Source organism: Trachemys scripta, chromosome 3, assembly GCF_013100865.1.
Source record: "Trachemys scripta elegans isolate TJP31775 chromosome 3, CAS_Tse_1.0, whole genome shotgun sequence".
Taxonomy (NCBI): domain Eukaryota; kingdom Metazoa; phylum Chordata; order Testudines; family Emydidae; genus Trachemys; species Trachemys scripta.
The window spans coordinates 124453415-124475500 of record NC_048300.1 but is presented as its reverse complement, the minus strand read 5'-3'; the positions used below and the strand labels follow the sequence as shown (position 1 = coordinate 124475500).

At 39.6% G+C, this 22086-nt stretch overlaps 1 protein-coding gene across 1 annotated transcript in view; it reads left to right on the top strand.

The window, feature by feature from the left end:
* The window catches only part of CRYBG1 (crystallin beta-gamma domain containing 1), a 62315-nt gene that overhangs the window by 17847 nt on the left and 22382 nt on the right, over positions 1-22086 (top strand). The window contains exons 8-17 of the mRNA XM_034765945.1: positions 1836-1962; positions 2255-2290; positions 2699-2856; positions 3618-3744; positions 3832-3977; positions 11952-12078; positions 12251-12283; positions 14483-14595; positions 14941-15070; positions 18058-18197. Of these exons, the coding sequence (XP_034621836.1) occupies positions 1836-1962; positions 2255-2290; positions 2699-2856; positions 3618-3744; positions 3832-3977; positions 11952-12078; positions 12251-12283; positions 14483-14595; positions 14941-15070; positions 18058-18197 (1137 nt within the window). The remainder of the gene's footprint in view (positions 1-1835; positions 1963-2254; positions 2291-2698; positions 2857-3617; positions 3745-3831; positions 3978-11951; positions 12079-12250; positions 12284-14482; positions 14596-14940; positions 15071-18057; positions 18198-22086) is intronic.

Sequence of the window (22086 nt, the reverse complement as noted above, 5' to 3'; positions counted from 1 at the left end):
TAAGTTCAGCTTCTTCTGTAAACCCAGTGAGAAGGCAAGGATTGAGTTTCTGAACTCTGACTTTAGGACTGAAACACATTGGTAGGGAAGTGTGGTCACACATTTATAGTAATGCTGCCCATGTTATACCTTTTGTGGACAAATGAAGTACTGGAATTTCTAAAACGAAGTTGACACTAAACTAAAGATATTTATTCATTATCTTTAACACTTATGGGTCATGACTTTATGGATTAAACTATGACTGCTCAAAAATTTCCCCTCAGAACTGCTTTGGGTGGAAAATCCAGTTTTCAACTAAATGAGCATTTTCTCAAAAATAATTAATTTTCTGTGCAGAATTTTGACTTTTAATCAAAAAATTAAAAAAAAAAACCCAAACGAAAAGTTTTTATTTGGAAATGCCATTGTTGTGCCTCACTCCTGAATTCTGCTGTAAAGGCTGGTTTCACCAACTGGACTACCGTTCCCGTAATGGTTTTTAGCCAAAAGTTGTTGGTGTTCACAAAAATAAAACCCTGTAAACCTTGAACAGTTGACATTTCCTGGGGGGGAGGGATCATTTTCAAACCAGCTGTGCCCTAAACATGCCACTAAATAATGACATATAATGGTTTTGATCTTTCAGCAGCATATCAAGACCAGAGTTTTACTCATATTTCAGCAACCGTATTAAAATATCAAAGTTAGTATGCGCCACCTAATTTGGGGAAGCATCCTTGTAAGCCTTGCATTTAGACTGTCTGAGAGTGATGATTAATGGTTTTATAAAAATGCAAATAATGGACAAGAAGAAGGTCAATCTATGCTGTATTCTTTCTATGCCAAGTGTTGAAGAGGATGCAATAAAGCAGAGACAAATCTAACAGTATAGATACTCTACTTTGGGAAAGATGTAAAGAGCCAAATAGCCAAAATTTCTCTGTTATCTGCAGTTAGACCTGAGATTGCATTTACTAGTAAAGAACTCCTCTGTGCCACAAAACATTCACTAATCCGTGTCACTTGTCCTGTGTGGCAAAATTCAGGAAAGCTACTTTGTGCTTGGAACCAAGAAACTGCTGATTGTGAAAATATTTGGGTCTTGTCTCTGAGCTATTTGAACTTCTTAATGGATAGTTGGGAAAATAAAACCAACCAAAACAAACGAACAAAAAAAATCTGCAGTTGTCTGATGTCATGAAAGCTGAATAGCATTTGCATTGAATCTGGCTCTAGGTTGGTGAGGATCTTCTTTAACCCACTAAAAAAAATCAATTCTGTACCCATGTAATCTATTTTTAAATACAAAAATATGTCTCCAATAAATAGACAATAATACAGGCTTAACTCTCCAGACTTCAGACATTGCCTGAAACTCCTGTTACACAACACAGGGTCAAATCCCCAAACATATGTTAACTATTGTGAAAATTCCTTAGGCCCTAATCCTGCAAACAAGCACAGAACCATTGGGAGGGCAGGTCTACACTTAAAACGCTGCATCAGTACAGTTGCACTGGTACAGCTGCACCCCTGTAGCATTTACGTGAAGACGCTTCAACACTGATGGGAGAGAGCTCTCCTGTTAGCATAGTTAATCCATCTCCCCGACAGGTGGTAGCTATGTTGACAGGAGGAGACCAGAGCAGACCAGACTGGACTCTGCACAGTCATAGAAGTGTGTGCTAACATATCTGTTCTCAGGCTGGTGGCATGATGATAAATGTGGTCCTGTATTTACATTCTTTTAATGGGTAATGGCCTCTGTTGTAAGATACTGTATGAGCATTACATTGATGTTTGTTGTAATTCAGAAACACTGATCTATTTAACTATTTTTTGTCTTAATCTAGATGGCTAATTTTTGAAGAACCTGGTTTCCAGGGAATCCCTTTAATGTTGGAGCCTGGTGAATATTCTAACTTATCATTTTGGGAGAAGAAGGAAGCATACATTAGGTCCTTGAAACCCTTGAAAATGGTAAAATAATTAGAGCTAGTATGTTAACAATAACATTAGTGTCACAAGACTCTGCAAGAGTCACAAAAATAAACTATAAAACATCATATTTAATGACTTTCAAAGTAGTATACAGTGCTGTTTAAAGGTCTTTGGACTCTTATCCTTAATTGCACCCATCAGTGTTTAATTTTCTTGATTTTGATATTGTGGACTTTGAAAAAAGTCATCTTAAAGAAGACTGTTTTTTGTAAAATAGTTATACATATGTAAATTTATTACAAACAAGTTTTATTTTTGTAATTTCTTTTAGGGTGGCCGCAAAGTTGAATCCATTGAAGAGCCAAAGGTAAAAAAAACAGTTGATATATTACATTTAATTTAATCACTATGAGACCAGCTCTTTTAAACATGGCAACCAAACACACACAAACTAATTTACCATGGTGATGTCATGAGTACTGGTATGGTGGCTGGGCTGTGTATGCATGGTGCTGAAACACAGTGATACTGCAACTTTTGTCATATCTGATTACCAGTCACTAATTACGTGTATCATGGCACAGCACTCACTTACACAGTGACTGGATAATAAATATTAGGGCAGACCCCTGAGCCAGTATAGAGACCCACCGATTAGTTTCGTAGTCTGATCCTTCGTTCATTTTGTGCTATGCACCTAAAGTCAATTTGCTGTCAAAACTTGTAACTAATGCACTTTTTCAGTAACTGCCACTTTATCTCATCTTTGCTAAAGGTAATCATTTATGAGAAGCCTTTCTTCGAAGGGAAACACATGAAACTGGAATCAGAAATACTCACTCTTATTGAGGAAGAAAAGCAAAAAGAAGAATCTGGAGGAAATAAGACACTGCCACTTATATCAGTGGGGTCCATAAAAGTGTTGGAAGGAGTGTAAGTAGAGGAAAATGCCCCAAACAGTTCTAATTGCAGAATGAAGGAAAGGCTGGTGCAAATAATAACACCATAGTGTTGGAAATTGCACCAGATAAGATGCAATGTACAGTTGCTGTCTTTGTCCTCATAGCTCTTTCATTGGATTAGATCAATGCAAATAACTAGATTCTGTGGTGCATTCTAGACCTCTAGGGGCGCTCTGTCATCACAAAGCAGCCAGATCTGGCTAGCTGAGATTTCCCCTGGTATGGGGAGCTCTTGGCTGTGCAGGGCTGGTGCCCCCAGCACCTGTGCTGCCACCTTACCCCATTTCCACCATAAGTAAAAAGGAGGTAATTGCTAGAGCATGCACTCCCCCAGCCGGTGTAGGTTAGAGCAGCACCACAGGCTTCTCTAACCTACACTAGGTACTGCACATGTACACCCTGAGAACAAGGGAGCCTCCCTCTCTGGTGTGCCAAGCAAATAGTCACCCTGTGGTGAACTCTGAACCTAAGGCTCCTCATTTCATCTATCCTAGGAAAAGGTTTTATTTTATTCAGATTTTATCTCACTTACCATTTTCCGTCTGGGTTGATTAAAAAGACAGCTTCCTTTCAACAGGGCCAAAGTTCAGGAGTTCCTTATATTTCTAAAAAGAATTCACCTGTCTTAGCTCAGTATTATTGTTGTTTTGAAGGATTATGGGATAAATTCAGCTCTGTGTTTAGTGGCAAGGTTCCATTCTCATGTGCTTTTTTTCCCCACCCAATATTTAGTTGGGTTGCTTACGAGAAACCAGGATTTGCAGGTCATCAGTATTTGCTGGAAGAAGGCGCGTACCAGGAATGGAAAGATTGGGGTGGTTACAGTGAAGAGCTTCAGTCGCTGCGACCTATTCTAGGTGTAAGTTCCAAGAAGATCTAATATTTGCTACTTGAGTGCAGTGAAATGTTTTATTACATTTTCCTTTATTTTTGTTTGCTTCAACAGGATTTCACAAACCCCCACATGATAATGTACAGTGAAAAAGACTTTGGGACTAAAGGTTCCAGTATTAATGTATTAGGAATTATTTCCAATTTGAGAGACACTGGCTACGGACTCAGGACACAATCCATACATGTTTTAAGTGGAGTGTAAGTGATATTCTTAATTACATTTTTCCTTGTTAGTGATTCTTTTTAGAATAAATTAGCAAATAATTTAATGTTTTACTGCTCTCTGCTTTTAATATCTGTGAAGAAATCCTTATGCAAATATAATTCCCTATCTGTGATTACACAGGACAAAGAAGAATGTGGCTGTTTGTAAATAAATGTACTATGAAATTTATTTTCTTCCTATAACAAGACCGAATTTTCTTAGGAAACACTGGCCTATTGATTTGCAAATGATGAATGTGTGTAAATTATCTGTTCATCAGAGGATACATAATAGGATGCCGTTGTAGAATTTTTTAAGCTGTTATACAGCAGAGTTGCTCTGGGACTAATTTGCTATTCTGACCAAAATTTCATGTGTTTTACCTGAGGCAAATTATGTAATCACTTTGTCCCTCAGTTCCCTATCTGTAAAATGGGGGATAATATTTACCAAGTTCACAGATGTGTTGTGAGGATAAATACTTGGAAGGCATTTGTGTGATGTTGTGATATGGGCCATAATAGATTTGGGGTTTTTAGCACATCTTTGGAACAGGATACTTTTTCATAGTGAATATTTTATTTTTGTTGGGAAATATCCTGTTCAGTTTGGATTTTTGTTTTTCTTTATGGTATGCGTAAGGTAAATTTATCTACTTGCAATTCAGATTATTATGAATCCTTATCAAACATATTCATATAGTGCTTAGAGGACTCAGTTTAATTTTGTGGTGCTACATAATGAGTTCATATTATATTATCACTAAAATGAGACTAGTAGCTAAATCATCTGTTAGTGAATGCATGCTTGAAGATTCAGAAAGCATGTGGTACTTCCAATGGCATGTGTAAAAGCCCGACTCTAGCTTCCTTTACTGAGTTGCTACTTTTCCTCATCTTTTCCAGATATTTTTCACTGGGGCTTGCTACAGGGAGGATTTTCCTCATGAGGCTTCTGAGCCCATGAGTAGCATGGCATGACAGTAGCATGACAAATTCTAAACATCCTCCTACTCAGTCTGATCACATGTAACTGTAGGGAGGCTTAGAGCCATTTTGATTTTAGTTGCTAAGTGAGAATAAAATAAAAATTGCATTAGGATTTATTTTCACTCTGATGTGCTTTTTCTTTTTTGCTAGTACAGAATGATACTTTGAACCAAAGTTTCCTCTGAAGATATAATTGCTCTGTGATGAGACCTTCAGGCTAAACCCTTGCTAGGACTAGTATTTTCTACAGCAGTTTGTTTTGGAAAGACAGACAAGTGTTAGGCGGCATGTTCCAAGATACACAGAATTAATGTGAGTGATAGCACTGAAGGAATTTCAGACACTTTGGTGCTTGATTTTCCCTCCACAACATATAGCTAACTCTCATTGAAGGACCCCACCCTAAACCTCACCCTGCACTGTCTTTATGAAGGTAGAACTCCTATTGATATTTCAGTGCGAGTTTTGCAAGAGTAAGGGCTGCAGGTTCACACTCACTGACTTAGCTGCAAACATTGTTCCTAAGGCAGCCCTTTTTACATGGCAGTCTTTGCATCCACTGAGCCCCTTTTGTACTCTTGGGTACACAGGGGAGTAAGATGGGAGGTAGTCTCCTCCCACCGTAACCTGGCTGAAGACAGGGTGAAAGACCTCCTATCACAGCCTCTCCACAACCATTGGGACATCAAGTTTGATCACTGTTACAGTAAAGAAGGGACTCCAGATATTTAGCTTCTGACCATTTTTGTTACTCATATTTTCTTGGGGAAAAAATAATACTGTTGACCTCAGATGTGAAGAATTATGGGTTGGCAGGGGTAGCTATAAGTTAATTTTTTTTTATCGTGTCTAGTTGCTGCCACCTCCTCCTGCAATCTCTCCCCTGCATGTTCCGTTCTTTTAAATAAATGCTTCCTACTAATGAACAGTTAATTCAGGTAGCATGGGCTCTTCCCAAAGGACTACTATTCTATTTTTGTAGTGTTTTATATTTTTTCATATGGGGATATATGGTGTCCACAGGATTCTTTAAACTGCTAAAGTATTAATATTTCAAAAGGACATTGCAGAAATTTTTATAAAAAATAACGTTCAGTAAACCAAACCATATTTGTAATGAATATTTGTTCTGTAAAGTGTTAGGTATGTATTTGGGAGCACAAATTGTAATTCTTCCCTCGCCCAAAAAATCAGTTGTTTTATGGTGGTGGTGTGTAAGGTGCTGAAATACGGGGTCCATGAAAGCTGCTGAATTTATTTGCTTTGGAAAGTCAACTTGTCCTACCCGCAGAACTGTTACAGCTGGGCAGCAGCAGTACAAGCACCACACACTTTTACTCATTTGCCTGAGATCTGAAAACCTGGAAGAACCACACCATTTAATTGAAGAGTGTGCTGTTCAGTCTCCAGGCCCATTGAATCCTTAATATATTTGTGGAGACAGCAGACTAAGGTGTCATTTGCAAAGATAAGGACATTTGCCCATTAAGAATGCAAAGCTACCATTTCATTTCACACAGGCCACTGAACAGACAGTAAATAGTAACAGCTTTCAGTCAAGAACCCCTTCCAAATTGGAATCTGTAACCAAAGACCCCATTGTCCAGCTATACCGAGAGAATGTCAGGAAACACTTGATATGATTTTAATCACGCTGCAACTCTATTATTCGATGTCTGGGACTACCCGGCAGATAAAAGGGTACAGTGCAGGTAGCTCCATGTTCGTTCACTATCTACCTTGGGGGCTTTTGCCAGCCCCCATCTTTTTCCATCCTTGTCCTTAGCCAACCCATTGCTGGAACCTTACCATTTCTCCCCCAAACAAGGGTTTAGGTGCACTATAAGAGAAGGGGTTGGCTCCCTGCCATACCAGACATGGGAGCCCTTAACTCCCCTCTCCCATTCCACTCCTTTAACAAACACCTCCTTTTTAAGTCCTTTACCAAGCCATTCATCTGGTCACTCTGTCCCTTCCCTGTCTGCATCTGCACTAGACATCTTCCCTACACTTGTATAATGAGTTGCAACATCACAGCCTAACTTCCCTACTCACCCTGACAAAGCCCCCCTGGAACCGGCTGTGGGGATGGTGGAAACCCCCCTACTATACCTAGGCCAATTTGGTGGTGAGTGAAAAATTCTTTCCCAGCTCCCTTAGAAAGGAGAGGCTAGCTCGATGCCCACAGCAGGTCCTGACCAAACCTGGTATTTTGCCCCCTCAAGGGGAGGCAGAGTGGGTGCTGCTCCCCTGGTCTGAGGAAAAGGGGCTTCTCCTGCCAGACTTGCCCCTTTCGAACTTCTCAGCCTTTCCAGCGTCCCACACTGACCCACTCCCCTTTTTGCAGCAGCTTCTGTTCCTTGCTCCCCCTCCTGGCTGTAAAGAGCTATTGGCTCTTCACCAGCAAGCCAGACAGTGCCTCTCTACCCCCATTTAAAGGTGCAGTCATTATCAACTAGCAATTCTCTGAGCAATTTAGATTGCAAAATACCATTAAATAGGCTGGTATGCCAGAGATGCAGTAAATTTTTAAGTTTATTAAATTTTGACGTAGCCCATCTGATATCTTTTTAGATTAAAATGTACATTTTTAACAAAGTTGTGAACAATTCAGTGACTTTTTTCAATAATTATATAATGTGTTTTTAGCTATACTATTTTCAAACACTACATGTTTGTTTCTAAGAATTACTTTCACTTTTGCATATATTGTATTGTAAACAAATTGGAATAAAACATCACCATTTACTGCATACTTTTACAACAAATCATTACTAGTTTCATTCTTCAGAAATTTTCCAGAAACTATCCCAGCATAGTTTGTTAGAAAATCCAGGAAATTATTTTGTCATTTGAAAAAAGGAAAATCTTTGTAAACTAAAAGAGCCACTTTGCTTTCTTAAGTCAGCATTGATGTCTACTTCCATCTTGGCATCTTTTCAGTTGTCAGAAAATGGAAGCATTTAGTGGCAAAAGGTAACACCCATAAAACAAGTTTAAACAAATACTAAAAGAAGCTTCTTGTGAGTGTACAGTGTTTCTGATTTCCTGCTTAGTTTTTACTTGTCAAGCTCAATCACTGTTTGTTTTAAGAAATAATCAAATTAACTTATTTTGCAAAATACAAATGTTAATTGCATTAAACTTGACCTTGGGTCTTTGACCAAGAGTAAATTTGGTTCTGGACCTTTGTTTAATTTAGACAAAAACTCCCCCAGTCCCAGTTCCCGTAAACATTTGTTAACTATGCTGTGCTCCTTTAATTGACGACTTTTTCCTAATTTTCAAGTAATTAGCGTACTGTACAGTGTGGATCTGACCTTCTTTACCAAATAAAATGAACTTGCAAGAAGGCTTAAGAAGTGGTTAGTTCTACTGAGAAGCGGTTTTTATTACAGACTGTTGTAGGGATATAGGACCTAATCCTGAGCTGTCCCAGGTATCCACAATTCTCATTCAGTTATCCATTATGGTTCTTTTAGATCATCTGTTGGCCCCAGAAGTATTGTTGACATGACTGCAGACACTAGCAAGAGTAGTTGGAGTTGCATTTCAGTGGCTCATCTGTCCCAAGTGGTCTCTTTTGGGGTTCCACAGGATTTTGTTTTGTCACACTTCCTACTGTGTGTGTAAGAGGCTGTTAGGGATATGGGGTATTGCCTGCTGCAATAGCATTAGTACGCAGATGACACCCCTCCCTGGGTCTCTGTTTCATCTGATTTGGATGGTGCCATTTGACATATCCAGTGTCTAGCTAAGATTGGGGCTGGAATGAAAGCTGCCTGGCAGAGGCTCAGCCTAAATAGACAGCTTATGGAATGGAGAAAGCAACCAGAACTGGTAGAGATTTTTAGCTCCTCCAGTTGAGAGAGTATGTACCTTCATTTTTTCATTCAGGTTTGCAACCTGAGGTTCATGTTGTATCCCCAGCTACTTCTGGCTATTCAAATTCAGTAGCTGCAGCGTACTTTCTTTCACGCTGTGCTTGGAAACGAGGTTGTGACATTTTCTTTTGCACGCAGACCTTGTCCCAGTTATGCAGGTCTTCGTTATTTTGAGACTGGATTACTGTGATGCACCTTACAGAATGATATACTTGAAGACCAGTCAAGCTTCAGCTGGTACAGAATATGGTTGTAGAAGTACTTCCAATTGTTTGCACTGGCTTCCAGCTGGTTTCTGAGTGATCTTAAAATTGTTGGTTTTGATCTGTAAAGCCACAAATGGGCCCTGATTCAGAAAACCACTTAAGCACATGCATAAGTCCTCTCCTGTTAAGGACAACATCTATTTGCTAAAGTCCCAATGACTTCATTGGGACTTAAGTATGTGCTTAACTTTATGCATATGATAAAATGCTGCTTTGAATAGGGATGCTTTTTTGAATTAGGACTATGGTTCTTGGATACTTCATGTGATACCATGGTAGTGCTACCTGCTGATGTGCTGAAGCATACAGCCCTCTTTAAGCAGGTGGAGGATGGAGATAGAGTGGTGTTGCATAGTATGGAGAGAGATGCTCAAGGGGGATCTGGCATGTATTAACACTCTCACTTAAATTTAATATCACAAATATTTATTTTCATGGTAGTAAATATAGTTTGAAATAATTGAAATATAATTTGAGGTCATTTTAAAAAAAATTGTTAGGATTATTCATGAAGTTTAGTGATATCCAGATGTTTGTATAATTGAAAGACAGTTTCATTTTCAAAGCTTCTGGCATGTGTGACCTTCAGGTATAGTATGCACACTTCAAACATTTTTAACTTTGTGGTTCGTTTACCATACATACCTGTGTCATTTTGATTAAGTAGTTTTAAAATGACGTGGGTGTGTGTTCTGGAATATGCCTTAAATTATTAGTGAATAACATGTTAAAAGACTCATTTATACATGACTCAGAAGGAGAGGTAACATGAAGGATTACAAGAATGTGTTCATGGTGGACAAATCATACAAAGCTTGAGTACCAGTTTTATGTATTTTAATGAATTTTGTACTCCTCATGTCAGATCCTCAGCTGGCATAAATCATTGAATTTTCAATGAAGTTAGTGGAGCTGTCCCACTTTACAGCTGCTGAGAATCAGGCTCCTTATGCTTTGAATAATAACCTTGTCAATAGAATCTGTTCTTCAGTCCAGGGATGTCCTCTTATGGTGAACTTCTTGTATATAGTGAAGGTTGATTTACAGTGAAGTAAAATGAAAATTCCATATTATTTTAACGCATTATGGTATGAAAATTGCTGTTCTGGACATTGTGAAATGGTGAAATTCTTGGGGAGGAGAGTCTTACCTATAAGTAGGTTTCAGTGCATGAACTCAGTGTGATGAGATGGCTAAGAGAGCAAATGCAATTTTGGGATGTATAAGCAAGGGAGAATATTGATAGAAGTAGGGCAATGTTGTTATCCATGCATACAGTTTTAGTGGGACTGTTACTCAAATATTGTGTCCAGTTCTGGTCTCTGCACTTTAGAAACAATATTGACAAATGGGAAAAGGTTCAGGAAAAAGTTAAAAAATTATTTGAGGTCTGCAAAACCTGCCTTACAGAGAGAGACTAAAGAAATTCCATCTGTCTAGCTTATAGCAAAGAGAAGGTTAAGAGTGGAAAGTACTTAGATCGTGGGGAGACATCTAATAGTAGAGGCTCCTTATGTTGCAGGCAAATGAATAACAAGATTAAATGAAGCTAAATATATTCAGATAACAAATAAGTTACACATTTTTATCAGTGAGAGTAATTAACCACCAGAACAACTTGCTTGGGGATATGGTAGATTCCCCATCACTTGAATTCTTTAAATCAAGTTTGGATGTCTTTCTAGAACATATGTTCTAGCTGAACTAGAAGTTAGGGGCTTGATGTAGAAATTCTATGGTCTTTTCTATGCATCTGGTTGGACTCATCATGATCCCATGCAACCTTAAAACCTTTGAATCTGTTAAGATATTTCACTTCGTTTTAGCATTTAGTTTTGTGGGGAAAAAGTCCTTCCCTTTGGTGGCATATTTCCTAGCAGGAAGGACACTTTACCTTAGCAGACTTTTGCAAATGAGCCAAATGTTTTTGTTTAGGTGTGAAGTCATGTAAAAAAAAAAACCCTCTTCAATCAGGTTCATTTTTATGAAATGCATAATATGTTATCGTAGCAGAGTATCCTTAATGCTTTGTTCATCATGCAAAAATTTGTTTCCAAACATTCTCACATTTTACAAGAGAAGAGCTAAGAAATAAATAAGCTAAGCTAATAAATAAAAATTATAGATGTAGTAACATAATAAAAGCTTTAGATTTGAAACACCTCAAAATATTCTCTCTGATCAAGGACAAAACAAATGAGCATCTTGCCAGATAAAATACATAGAGCCTCATGTGGCTTGCGGTAGCTAATTTGAAGAGTGTTGAAATTTCTTCTGTTTTTTGTTTTCCCCAAAATCTTGATACATAAACAGTATATCCATAGTGAGAAAGCATGACTGTTTTGACTATAGATTTTTGAAGTACCGTAAGGGAAAACCGTATATGGCTCTTTTGAGTTGCCTGTTGCAAAATCAGGCCCCCATATTGTACGTTTCCGAGTGCTGCTTGCAAAGTGCTGAACACCCACCGCTCTCAGCGAAACCTGTGGTAGCAGGAGGGGCTGAGCACTTAATGGTACTGGAGGGCTAAAATTGTTGATGCAATGTACTATTTCTTTAATTTTGTTTTTTAACAGTGTGCTAGGCATACATTTGCCCTTTGGAAATATCAGTAACATTAACTGTTTCTTGGATCACTTGATGATGGCCTGTTCCGTTCATTTCTCTGAAGCACCTGGCATTGGCTACTGTCAGAAGACAGGATACTGGGCCAGATGGACCTTTGGTCTGACCCAGTATGGCTGTTCTTATGTTCTTAAAACTTACATTAAGACAATAATGAATATTCACCTGTGTTTTGAAAAAGTTTTTGGTATCTGTTTATTCAGGTGGGTAGTCTATGAGAATCCTGACTTTACAGGAGAACAGTACATCCTTGATAAAGGACTGTATCCCAGCATTGAGGCCTGGGGAGGCAAGAATAGTAAGATCTCTTCAGTTCAGCCCATAGTTGTGGTAAGGAAACTTTTTGTATTATTACCTTTCATACATTTCTGCCAAATGATTGTAGCCATTTCTCCTGTTTTCTAATGAAATTTAGATTTACTTAGGTTCTTAAAGCTGTAAGGTTTTGAATGCTTTTGCATTATTTCATCACTCTTAATTTTTTTTTCTCCAAACTTTTTAGGATACCATCAATAGCCAAATGGGGAAATTCAAGGTAAGGCCCTTCTCTAAATTTGTAAAACAAATATATTCTAGTGTGTATAATGTATATACATTTTTAAAAAGCGGTCATTCTTGAGCAAATGCCTAAGATGCCAAAATAATTGAATGGAGTGGTGTTTACTACATCCTGTCAAATTCAAGAAAACCTGTAATGTTCAATAAATACTAATAGTTTTATGTCAGTGTGTTCCATTTTATGGGAGTAGTTGATGTTCTGTGACTCCATTATCTTCAGCTCCCCATCTCGGCTTTAGCTTTCCCCGTCCGCTCGTCCACCCTGCTGCTGTTTACCCAATTTCCTGACCCTCAAGCATTTAAAAACTTCAGGAGCCAAGGGGTTATTGGTGCAATATCAGATGTTTAAAAATTAAGCAAAGGTATCAGGAAATGCAGAGGTAATACAGCATTTCCTGATTTCTGTGGACTTAATTCAGTGTTAATATTCAGAAATTAACACCGTTTCTTCTCATTCAGCGCCCACCAAGTTAAAACTTCAAAAGAAAAATATTAGAAGTGAATGAAAAAGTGGAGGTTAAATAGAAACCCCTTCTATCCATAAATAAAGTATAGTGTTAGCTAATATTGCTTGTTGAACATAGAAGAAACTTGCCTTTGGCAGTAGGTAATGTGCCTGATCAGTCTTAACTCTTCCTTTGCTACTTGTGTGTTTCAACTTTTTTCAGCATTCTGAAAGTATGCATTGAAAATAGCTTGATGGATTAGTACCCTCATTCACAATTTTGCAACCTCCAAATTATTGCTCTCAAATTATGTCCTCAGTGGAGTTACACAGATGTAGCAGACCATAATCCGAGTGTAATGAGGTTAGAAATAGCCCTGCAATTAGAATTTAGTTAACAGCTCTGTTCATGGTATGCAAGCTACAAGAGAATCTAGGTCATTCTCTCTCATAGATCTATAGGGCTATCATGGTTTGAAGAGTACTAAAATCTTACTTTTTGTCACTAATGCAAGGAGATATGACTCTGAATATGCAGAGGATACTTATTTGTTTAGTGAGATTACAGATTTTAGTGTTTTTTTTTACAATTGGAAGTGTATGTTTTCATCCTTCTTTTAATAAAAAAAAAAAAATCATGCACAGATGAAACTTGAAAAAGTTCAGCCTAAATGGTAAATATAGCACAAAGTTATGAGCCTGTGGGGAAAAAAGCCTTGTTTAATATGATTTGCATCCTTAACTAATATTGTGCCTTGCCAAAGCCTTGCTGAGTACACCGGTCTGTAGCTTTTGGGGAAAGAAATACCTCAAGGCTGTTTATTGCCCAGCCCCATGCATATTTTTGAAAAATTGTCTACACCTGCATATTATATATATCTAAACAGATTCTTAAGTGAAAAAAGAAACACTGGACCTATGTGTTGTTTGGGGATATATTCTGTTGTACATGATATTCCTGATGTGGAAAATCTCTACATGCCTGGACATGTACCTGTTTTAAGTGTGAACAAATTTGGCATAATTATTATTATAAGGATGATTTCTGTGTGATCAGGTTTAATTATTGGATCAACTATCCTCCTACAGTAATGAATATGAGAAAAACCCCAACAAATGTGTGTGTGGCTTTCAGCCTAGGGTGAAATTTTAAACAAGATAAAGGGGTTTGTAATATATGTGTTGAGACAACTATAGCCCTAGCAGTACAAATACTATCTGTCTAATCTGGGAATTTATACCACACCCATCATCGTGGTATCTGAGTGCCTTACAAAGTTTATACAACACTTTTATATTCTGAGAAATCAGGTCGTATGATATGGATGAGGAAGGGAATATGTATTTCTAAGATTAAATTGATTAAAGAACCAGGACAGACAAGTTTGATAGACCATTTACCATCTTGCTTTACAAGGAAGTTTTAAAAATCTACTCTGGCAGATATTTAAACAGTCTATCTCTGATTACTAGTAATTGTTGAACTGTTTTGTATGTTGCTGAATGATTTACTGCAGAAAGTAATTTTTCAATCTGGTTACCTGGCAGTCTTTCAGAAAAGTAACTTGTGGATAATAAAATATGTTAATATTGCAAAACTGAAGGATTCTGGGTTTTTAAATTCATTTGAATATAACCATGGATGGAAATAATGTTTGACTTATCTAATTAAAGGGTGCTGAATGCATTATTATACAATATCCTTTTAATATATACATTATAATTTTAAAGGTCCAGCTATTTTCAGAGCCAGAATTCAAAGGTAACAGCCAAATATTTGAGAAAAATACCAATTATATTGACGATTCATTTGCTACAAAGTCTTCAAAAGTTTTGGGCGGCAGGTAAGCATGGAATTATGATTATTGCAAAATCACTGAAATGGTAAAATTTTTAAAATAAAAATATTACAACTTTCTGAAATTGGAAATGGGTGAAGGATCCAGTTTCACATACCAACTGTGGAGTTAAATGGAAGGAAAAAAGTTTTGAAATTCGTCATGTGAATTTTTAACTCTCGAGTACCTCTGAAGTTTGTCATGTTTCTCTCGGTAGCTTACTTCTGCTAAAATATTTCAAAGAGTGATTAAAATGATTGTTTACATGCTAAGGAATATTGGGAAGCATTGACAGAACTTTGGTTATGAGTGGAATATTTAGTTATCAGATTTCTCCTTCTCTTCCTGCAGTTGGATTGCATATGATAAAGAAGATTTCTCTGGTAATCAGTATGTGTTAGAAGAAGGAACCTATTCTAATCTGTCTGCAATGGGATGTCTACCCCAAACAAGACTTAAATCTCTACATATTATAAACATTGTAAGGATAACTGAATAAATACACACATAATAGGAGTATTTAACTTCTCATTTTTGCAACCATATAAAGGACAGTAAAGTACAAATGGTACAGGGACAAGTTGTTACTATTCAGTAGCTATGCGTAATGAGTTTATGGGTCTCAGAGCATGAACCAAAAACTGCCGTCGTTATTGATAGCAGTCATAGTAAAGGAGTCGAGAATGGCATAGGCAGAGCAACTGAATTGCTACTTTTTGGTAGCATGTTGGTGGGGCAATGTGGAGAAGCTTCCCTGCTGCTGTCCATGCTATATGTGCATAAAAAGTGGAATTCAACCATGCAACTTCAGAACTAAATTAATTTATAAAATGCAGTTGTCATAAGCATGAAAATTGCATTCCTGTTCACTCACTCGATGGTTCATTCTTCCAAAGAAGATTCAGCACCTCATGTATTCAAAAATCAGAATTCTATATCTCTATGGCAATATGGAATTTATAAGCTTTTTTTAATTATTATTATTCTGGTGCCAGCAAATAGGAAATAGCATTTTAATAGCAAATGAGAAATCAAATGTCATTTTAATTTGCACTCGTTACCCTTTAATGGGACAGTTATGAGTTTACTCAGTCCTATGATAGATTATTACAATAGATCATTTGCAGAATCATGCGAATACGTTTTAACGCTAACATAAATTTAAACAAAATGTAGTCAAGAATCCAATGATAGGCTAGAACTACTACTACCAGCTGTTTGTACTATTTTTAGAAGAGAAAAAGTAAACTGATGCTCCTTTTCATTGGGTTTGGCTATTATAATACTCACGTAACTCTTTGACAATATTGTTATTGCTCTAAAGAGAACCAGTATTAGTTGTCATTACTAGTCCCTATGGTGCCTTTTGAGGTACAATATAAACTCAGGAAAAGAGCCTCCCCCAGGTGTGCCATACTTTCTGCACTTCATTGCCATGCTGCTGATGCTGATACTGTTAAAAATAAAGAAAGAGTGGTCCTGGACATGCATAATGGTTGTTCTCAACCTTTAATTAAAATAATCTAGTCTGTAGAGAGCTTTTATCCATGGCAGTGTAAGCTATTGTTGTATTTTATATGCCTGTTTCGACCATAGAAGGTTAAACTCACTCTTGGAAATTTGTACTTTGTGAAGGAGAACAGTGGTGTTCTGTTGACAAAACAAACAAATGGTAGCCGTTGATTGTTAAAGTTCATAAACACCACTAAGGTTTGTGCTACCAAAGGTCATGTGAGGCTTAGCAGATAAGTATAAAGCAATTCCACGCTTTATAATTTGCTTCTGTACACTGCTGCTTAATTCTCCATAGAGGTTAATTCATTGATGGGATGATGAGCTGGGCAAGGCAATCAGTTTTCTACTGGATAGTATCTGTGTTATTGCAAACCAATATACAGAGTAAAAAGCAACAGACAAAAATGTGTGTTTGTGTAAAGCTCGTTTTCATAATTCTACAAAGCTTTAAGATTTCTATATCAGGTATTTATTTTTCTGGTCATATATTTTGCCACGCTTCCAATGATCCCAGTTCATCTCAATACCCCATTTGCCTGCTTCTCCCATAACTGTCTCTACATTTTTTCACATGCAACTTCTACACACATAGCACCTAATGCTTCAGGCCACTACCTTTGCCTCATTCAAATGCCTTCTAATGAGACACATACAAAAAATAAGGGACCAATTTTCCAAAGCATCTAAGGGATTTTGGAGCACAATCCTCTTTGAAAGCCACTGAGCCTTGTGTTCTTAAATCCTATAGCTATTCTTGAAAATTTCCCTGTAGGTCAGTAAAGTTATTTATTCAAAAAAATCTTTGCTCCATCATGCTGTGCATTAGCATCTTCTGAATAATGCATTGTTGATTAGTAAATCCTAGCCATCTTCTGATGCCCTTCTGGTGTCATCTCTGACCTTGTAAGCTCTTTAGGGCAAGGGACCATGTCCTCTTTCTTCCACTGTGAAGTGTGTAAACACAATTGGGTGCTGTCAGATAATTTTTAATTAGTAACTCGGTGACATATCTAGATGTATGTGTACATGTGTAAACTATCAGGGATTTGGGTGCCGATTTTCTACAGCACAATAAAGTAAGAGTGGTAGATTTAAAAACTTCCAGCTGACTTGCTTGCTCTTATACTCATAGGGGGTATGTGCAATTTGTGGCTGCTCCTGAGTCATGAAAAACCACAGAAACATGGAGTTCACAGGGCACTGTTTGAAATGAATGGGGCTATGCACAGCTCTTAAAGCTATTGTTTCAGCTCTCTGCAGACACAGGCAGTTCTCACTGTTGTGGTTTACACTCTATTTGTATTTTTGACGTTTTCCCTGCAATCAAAAGGGCTAGGTATATAATAACTAAAACAACTCCTTCCCCAAAGTTTAGTTTCTGGAGCACAACTCTGTGGAAAGGGGTGAATGCCATGAATTTGACCCCAGAAACATTAATCTTGAGAATTTAGTCCAGTGAATGATTAAAAGCATCATGTCCTATGAGAGGAATTAAAAACAAGACAGGTAGGGGGTGTGTGTATGTGTGTGAGAGAGAGAGAGAGCATCATGGGGAGAGCTGGGGATTCTATCAACATTTTAGGCCTTCAAGATCAGTTTAAAGCTGCTTTTTCTTGTGGGTTTGAAAATCAGAATTCCCCAGTGATTTTCAACTGATCAATCCAATGAGTTTAATTAAAATTTGTTTGAAAGCATAATTCTGGTGTGTGCATAGCAACATACAAATTTGTGCATATGCATTTTCACAAGGATAGACTTGTCTATTGCATGCAAAAAGTGTGCATGGGTTATGTGGGGGTTGGGTTTTTTTTAGTAAGCTGCTGCCGGTCAGAAAGAATGGTTGTGGAATTTCTGATCTTCAAATCTTGAAGCAAAAGAGTGCAAAGAGTCTTTGTGGCTTAATGTTCTGGAGTGATGTACATGTATTAAATAGGACCCTTTCTTTTAATATAGGAGCTTTCTGAGCCAAGCATAGCCCTCTTTGAAAAGAAAGGTTTCAAGGGGAAGAAAATGGAGTTTACTACAGAAGTCTTAAATCTCCAGTTTCTAGGATACAATCCTCGAATAGCCTCTGTTCAAGTTTTTGGTGGCATGTAAGTTACATTTACTTTTTGCTTCTCTGGAAATTAATTAAACATTAAATAATGCAAAAAAATACTTATAATAGAAGATAAGTGATATCCCATTGGAGTATTACTCTGCAATACGTTGTTAACCTCATTTCTATTTACTGAGCTGAGAGAGTCTCGGGGCCTATTTACTACAAGACGACTATGTTGGACTGGTGCTCTGCCCTTTATAGGAAGCAGGCTTTAAGTTCATATAAAATATTGATATAAGAACACAAAAATGGCCATACTGGGTCAGACCAATGGTCCATCTAGTCCAGTATCCTGTCTTCTGACAGTGGCCAGTGTCAGAATATCCAAAGGGAATGAACAGAACAGGGCAATTTGTCAAGTGATCCATCTCCTTTTTCCAGTCCCGGCTTCTGGCAGTCAGAGGTTTAGGGACACCCAGAGCATAGGGTTGCGACCCTGACCATCTTGGCAAATAGCTATTGATGGACCTATTCTCCATGAATGTATCTAATTCTTTTTTGAACCCAGTTATACTTTTGGCCTTTACAACATTCCCCGGCATTGAATTCCACTGGTTGACTGTATGTTGTATGAAGAAGTACTTCCTTATGTTCGTTTAAACCTACAACCTATTACTTTCATTGGGTGACCCCTGGTTCGTGTGTTATGTTAGGGGGTAAATAACGCTGCTTTATGCACTTTGTCCACAACATTCATGATTTTATAGACCTCTATAATATCCCCCCTTTACTTGTCTCTTTTCTAAGATGACCAGTCCCACTCTTTATTATTCTCTCCTTGTATAAAAGCTGTTCCATCCCCCTAATAACGTTGTTTGCCCTTCTCTGTACCTTTTCCAATTCTAATATCTTTTTTGAGATGGGGCAACCAGAACTGCGTGCAGTATTCAAGCTGTGGGTGTATCATGGATTTATATGGTGACATTATGATATTTTCTTATTATCTGTCCCTTCTTCTTCTTCGAGTGATGGTCCCTATGTGTATTTCACACGAGGGTGCGCATGTGCGCCATGAACCTGAGTCCGGAAGTTTTCTCCCAAGTAGTGTCTGTTGACCCACACATGCACAGCATGTCCTCTTGTGCCCCAAAAAGAGCGTATTGGGGCAGTGTGCGTCGATGTCACTCCAGTTCCCTCTTACTGCCACATGACCTGAGTAGGAACCCCAATTCCTCCTTCGCTCTTATCTCGATCAGAGAGTTGTTGTATACTCGTGTAAATAGTGTTTTCATAGTTTTATAGATTAGTTAAGATAGTTTAGTATAGTGTAGTGTAGTCTAGTTAGTACAGAACCTCCCCGGTCGGGGGACACACCCCCCTCCAACCTGGGACTATGCACACAGTCCCAGGCTTCAAGAACTGTGTCTCCTGCCCTTGTTCCTCTTCCATCACTGTCGAGCATCAACGTTGCCTCTACTGTCTGGGTGAGATGTACATCTGGGCAAAGTGCGGCATCTGTAAGTCCTTCTAACCCAGAACTATAGAGGCCCAGGAGCGCCGACTCTGCAAGTTCCTGATGGAGGAGACTAGGAGGCCCCAGATTCACTCTGATCCTGGCCAGGGAGACCCCTGCATACAGCGGCCTCCTCTAACTGGTATTGCCTCCCAAACATGAGACATGGTGCAGAGCCGCCAGTACCGAAGCCCAAGGACAAGCCCTACCAGGAGAGTAAGAAACACCCTAGAGGGCAGACGAGCACATCCCTGCAGAGGACTGCTCATAAGAGATGCATTCCCTTCCTTAGGCATACCAGGTCGTGTGCGATGTTGCGTGTGGATCCCCTGGAACCTGCGCTGAAAGGGACCTCCCGCTTTGCCTGGAGGGTAAGGCCAAGAAGTAGGATCCATTTGTCCCACTGGTGACTTCAGTACCCAGATGCATGGAGCGCTTGTGTATGGGTGTGGCTCTGCATATCCTATTGGCCAGCTCTGATGACTAAACCTGGTCCCTCCAGAGTCTCCATGGGCATCCTGTGGACTCCAGGACGTACAGAGACCTTCCTGACGCCGGAGGAAGTGATCTTGCCTTACTCGCAGTCTCCTCTCCTCTCAGGCCCATCCATTCTGCAGGACGCTGCTACACCTGAGGATGAACTGCTGTTACAGGAGAGGCCCTCTCCCCATCCATCAGATTGGGGCCCTCCATTACCGACGGTCCTGCCGTTTCTGACAGAGCTGTCATCTGACTCAGAGGTGTCCCAGGACATAGTTCTACCAACATCTCCATTGCCATGCAGGAGCCCAGACAGAGAGCCGAGGCACCCTTATCTGCCCGGCCATGACCCCCTCAGAGAGGCCTGGTACTGCTTTCCTTGGGGGGTCTATTGGTCTAGATTTTGGCCCTATTGGAGCCCTTGGGATCCGTACCACAGACATCCGGCACCGTTGCCAGTCTTATCATTCCTCCCCCATGCGCCAGCCAGCCTCTGTCAGTGTATGAGGAGAAAGAGTTGGAATCTGTACCACCGGTTCCAGCTGGAGCCTCTTCGTCACTGAATGAGGCGGTTATGCTTTAATGCTCTCTCTGCTGGATGATCACCAGTGGTACCAAGACCAGCTACAGAGGGTGGCTACCAATACCTGCAAATTCCATTGGAGGAAGTCCAGGATCCCTAACATCGTCTCCTGGAGATCCTTGAGCCACAGGGTGGCCCTTCCTATAAACAAGGCTACACTGGTTCTAGACTGCCCAGGCTGGTTCGGCACACACCGGCTACATGTGCCCACATCTCGAAAAGAGCTGAGAGAGGCTATTTTGTGCCAGCCAAAGGGACCGATTTTCTGTTTATGCACCTAGCCCCTAATTCACTGGCTGTTCAAGCAGCTGCAGAGCAGGCTCATCAATAGCTGCAGAAGTACCAAACAAGGGGTCAAAAAGGTTGGACCTTCTGGACAGAAAGGTCTTTTCCTTGTCGGGACGACAGTTCCACATAGCTAACTCCCAGGCACTGCTGGCTAAGTTCGACTTCAACACGTAAAACGTGCTGGTAGAGTTTAAGGACAAGCTCCCTGTGGACAAACCGGCCAAGTTCCAGGCCTTGGTAGGTGAAGGGAAATTGGTGGCTCAGGTGGCCCTCCAGGCTGTGGAGGATGCAGCTGGCACTGCATCCTGTTCCATGACCATGGGGTTCATTATGCGCAGAGACTTTTGGCTCCAGTCTTCCGGTTTCCTGAGGGAGACCTAAAACACCATCGAGGACCTCCCTTTTGACAAAGTCAGTCTTTTTAATGGCCAGACGGGTGAGTCTCTGCATTCCTTGAAAGATTGCCAATCCATTCTGCAGTCCCTGGGTATCTACACCCCAGCTCCCAGTAGCAAGCACCGGAGGCAGCCCTTTAGACAACAGCCGCCTACCCACCCTACTGTCAACAGCCACCAGAACTCCCCTCTCTCCCCCATAAACGATGGAGGTCCCAGAGGGCCTGCTTCTCAGCTCCGGCCACTGACACCTTTGTGATCCTCTCCCAGCTGCAGGCCAACGATCACTTTTCACATGTGGGTCAACACCCATGAGCCACCTTCAATGCCACCTATCTTTGCCGACTGCCTTGCCCTCTTTGCCCACAGTTGGGAGAAGACCACCACAGACAGTTGGGTACTGGAGATCATCCATCATGGATACTCCATAGAGTTTCTTTATCCAACCCACCAATTGATTCTTCAGCAGGAAGCAGACTCCTTGCTCCTCAAGGGTGCGATAGAGGGCGTCCAGCCTCACCTTATTTCCTCCTCCCGGTGGAGGTCCATCCTGGATTTTGGTCAGCTAAATATATTAATCAGAAAGCTAAAATTCTGGATGATTATTTTGGCATCAATAATTCCCTCCCTCCAGGAGAAGTGTGGTTTGTGGCTCTAGACATGAAAGATGCATACTTCCATG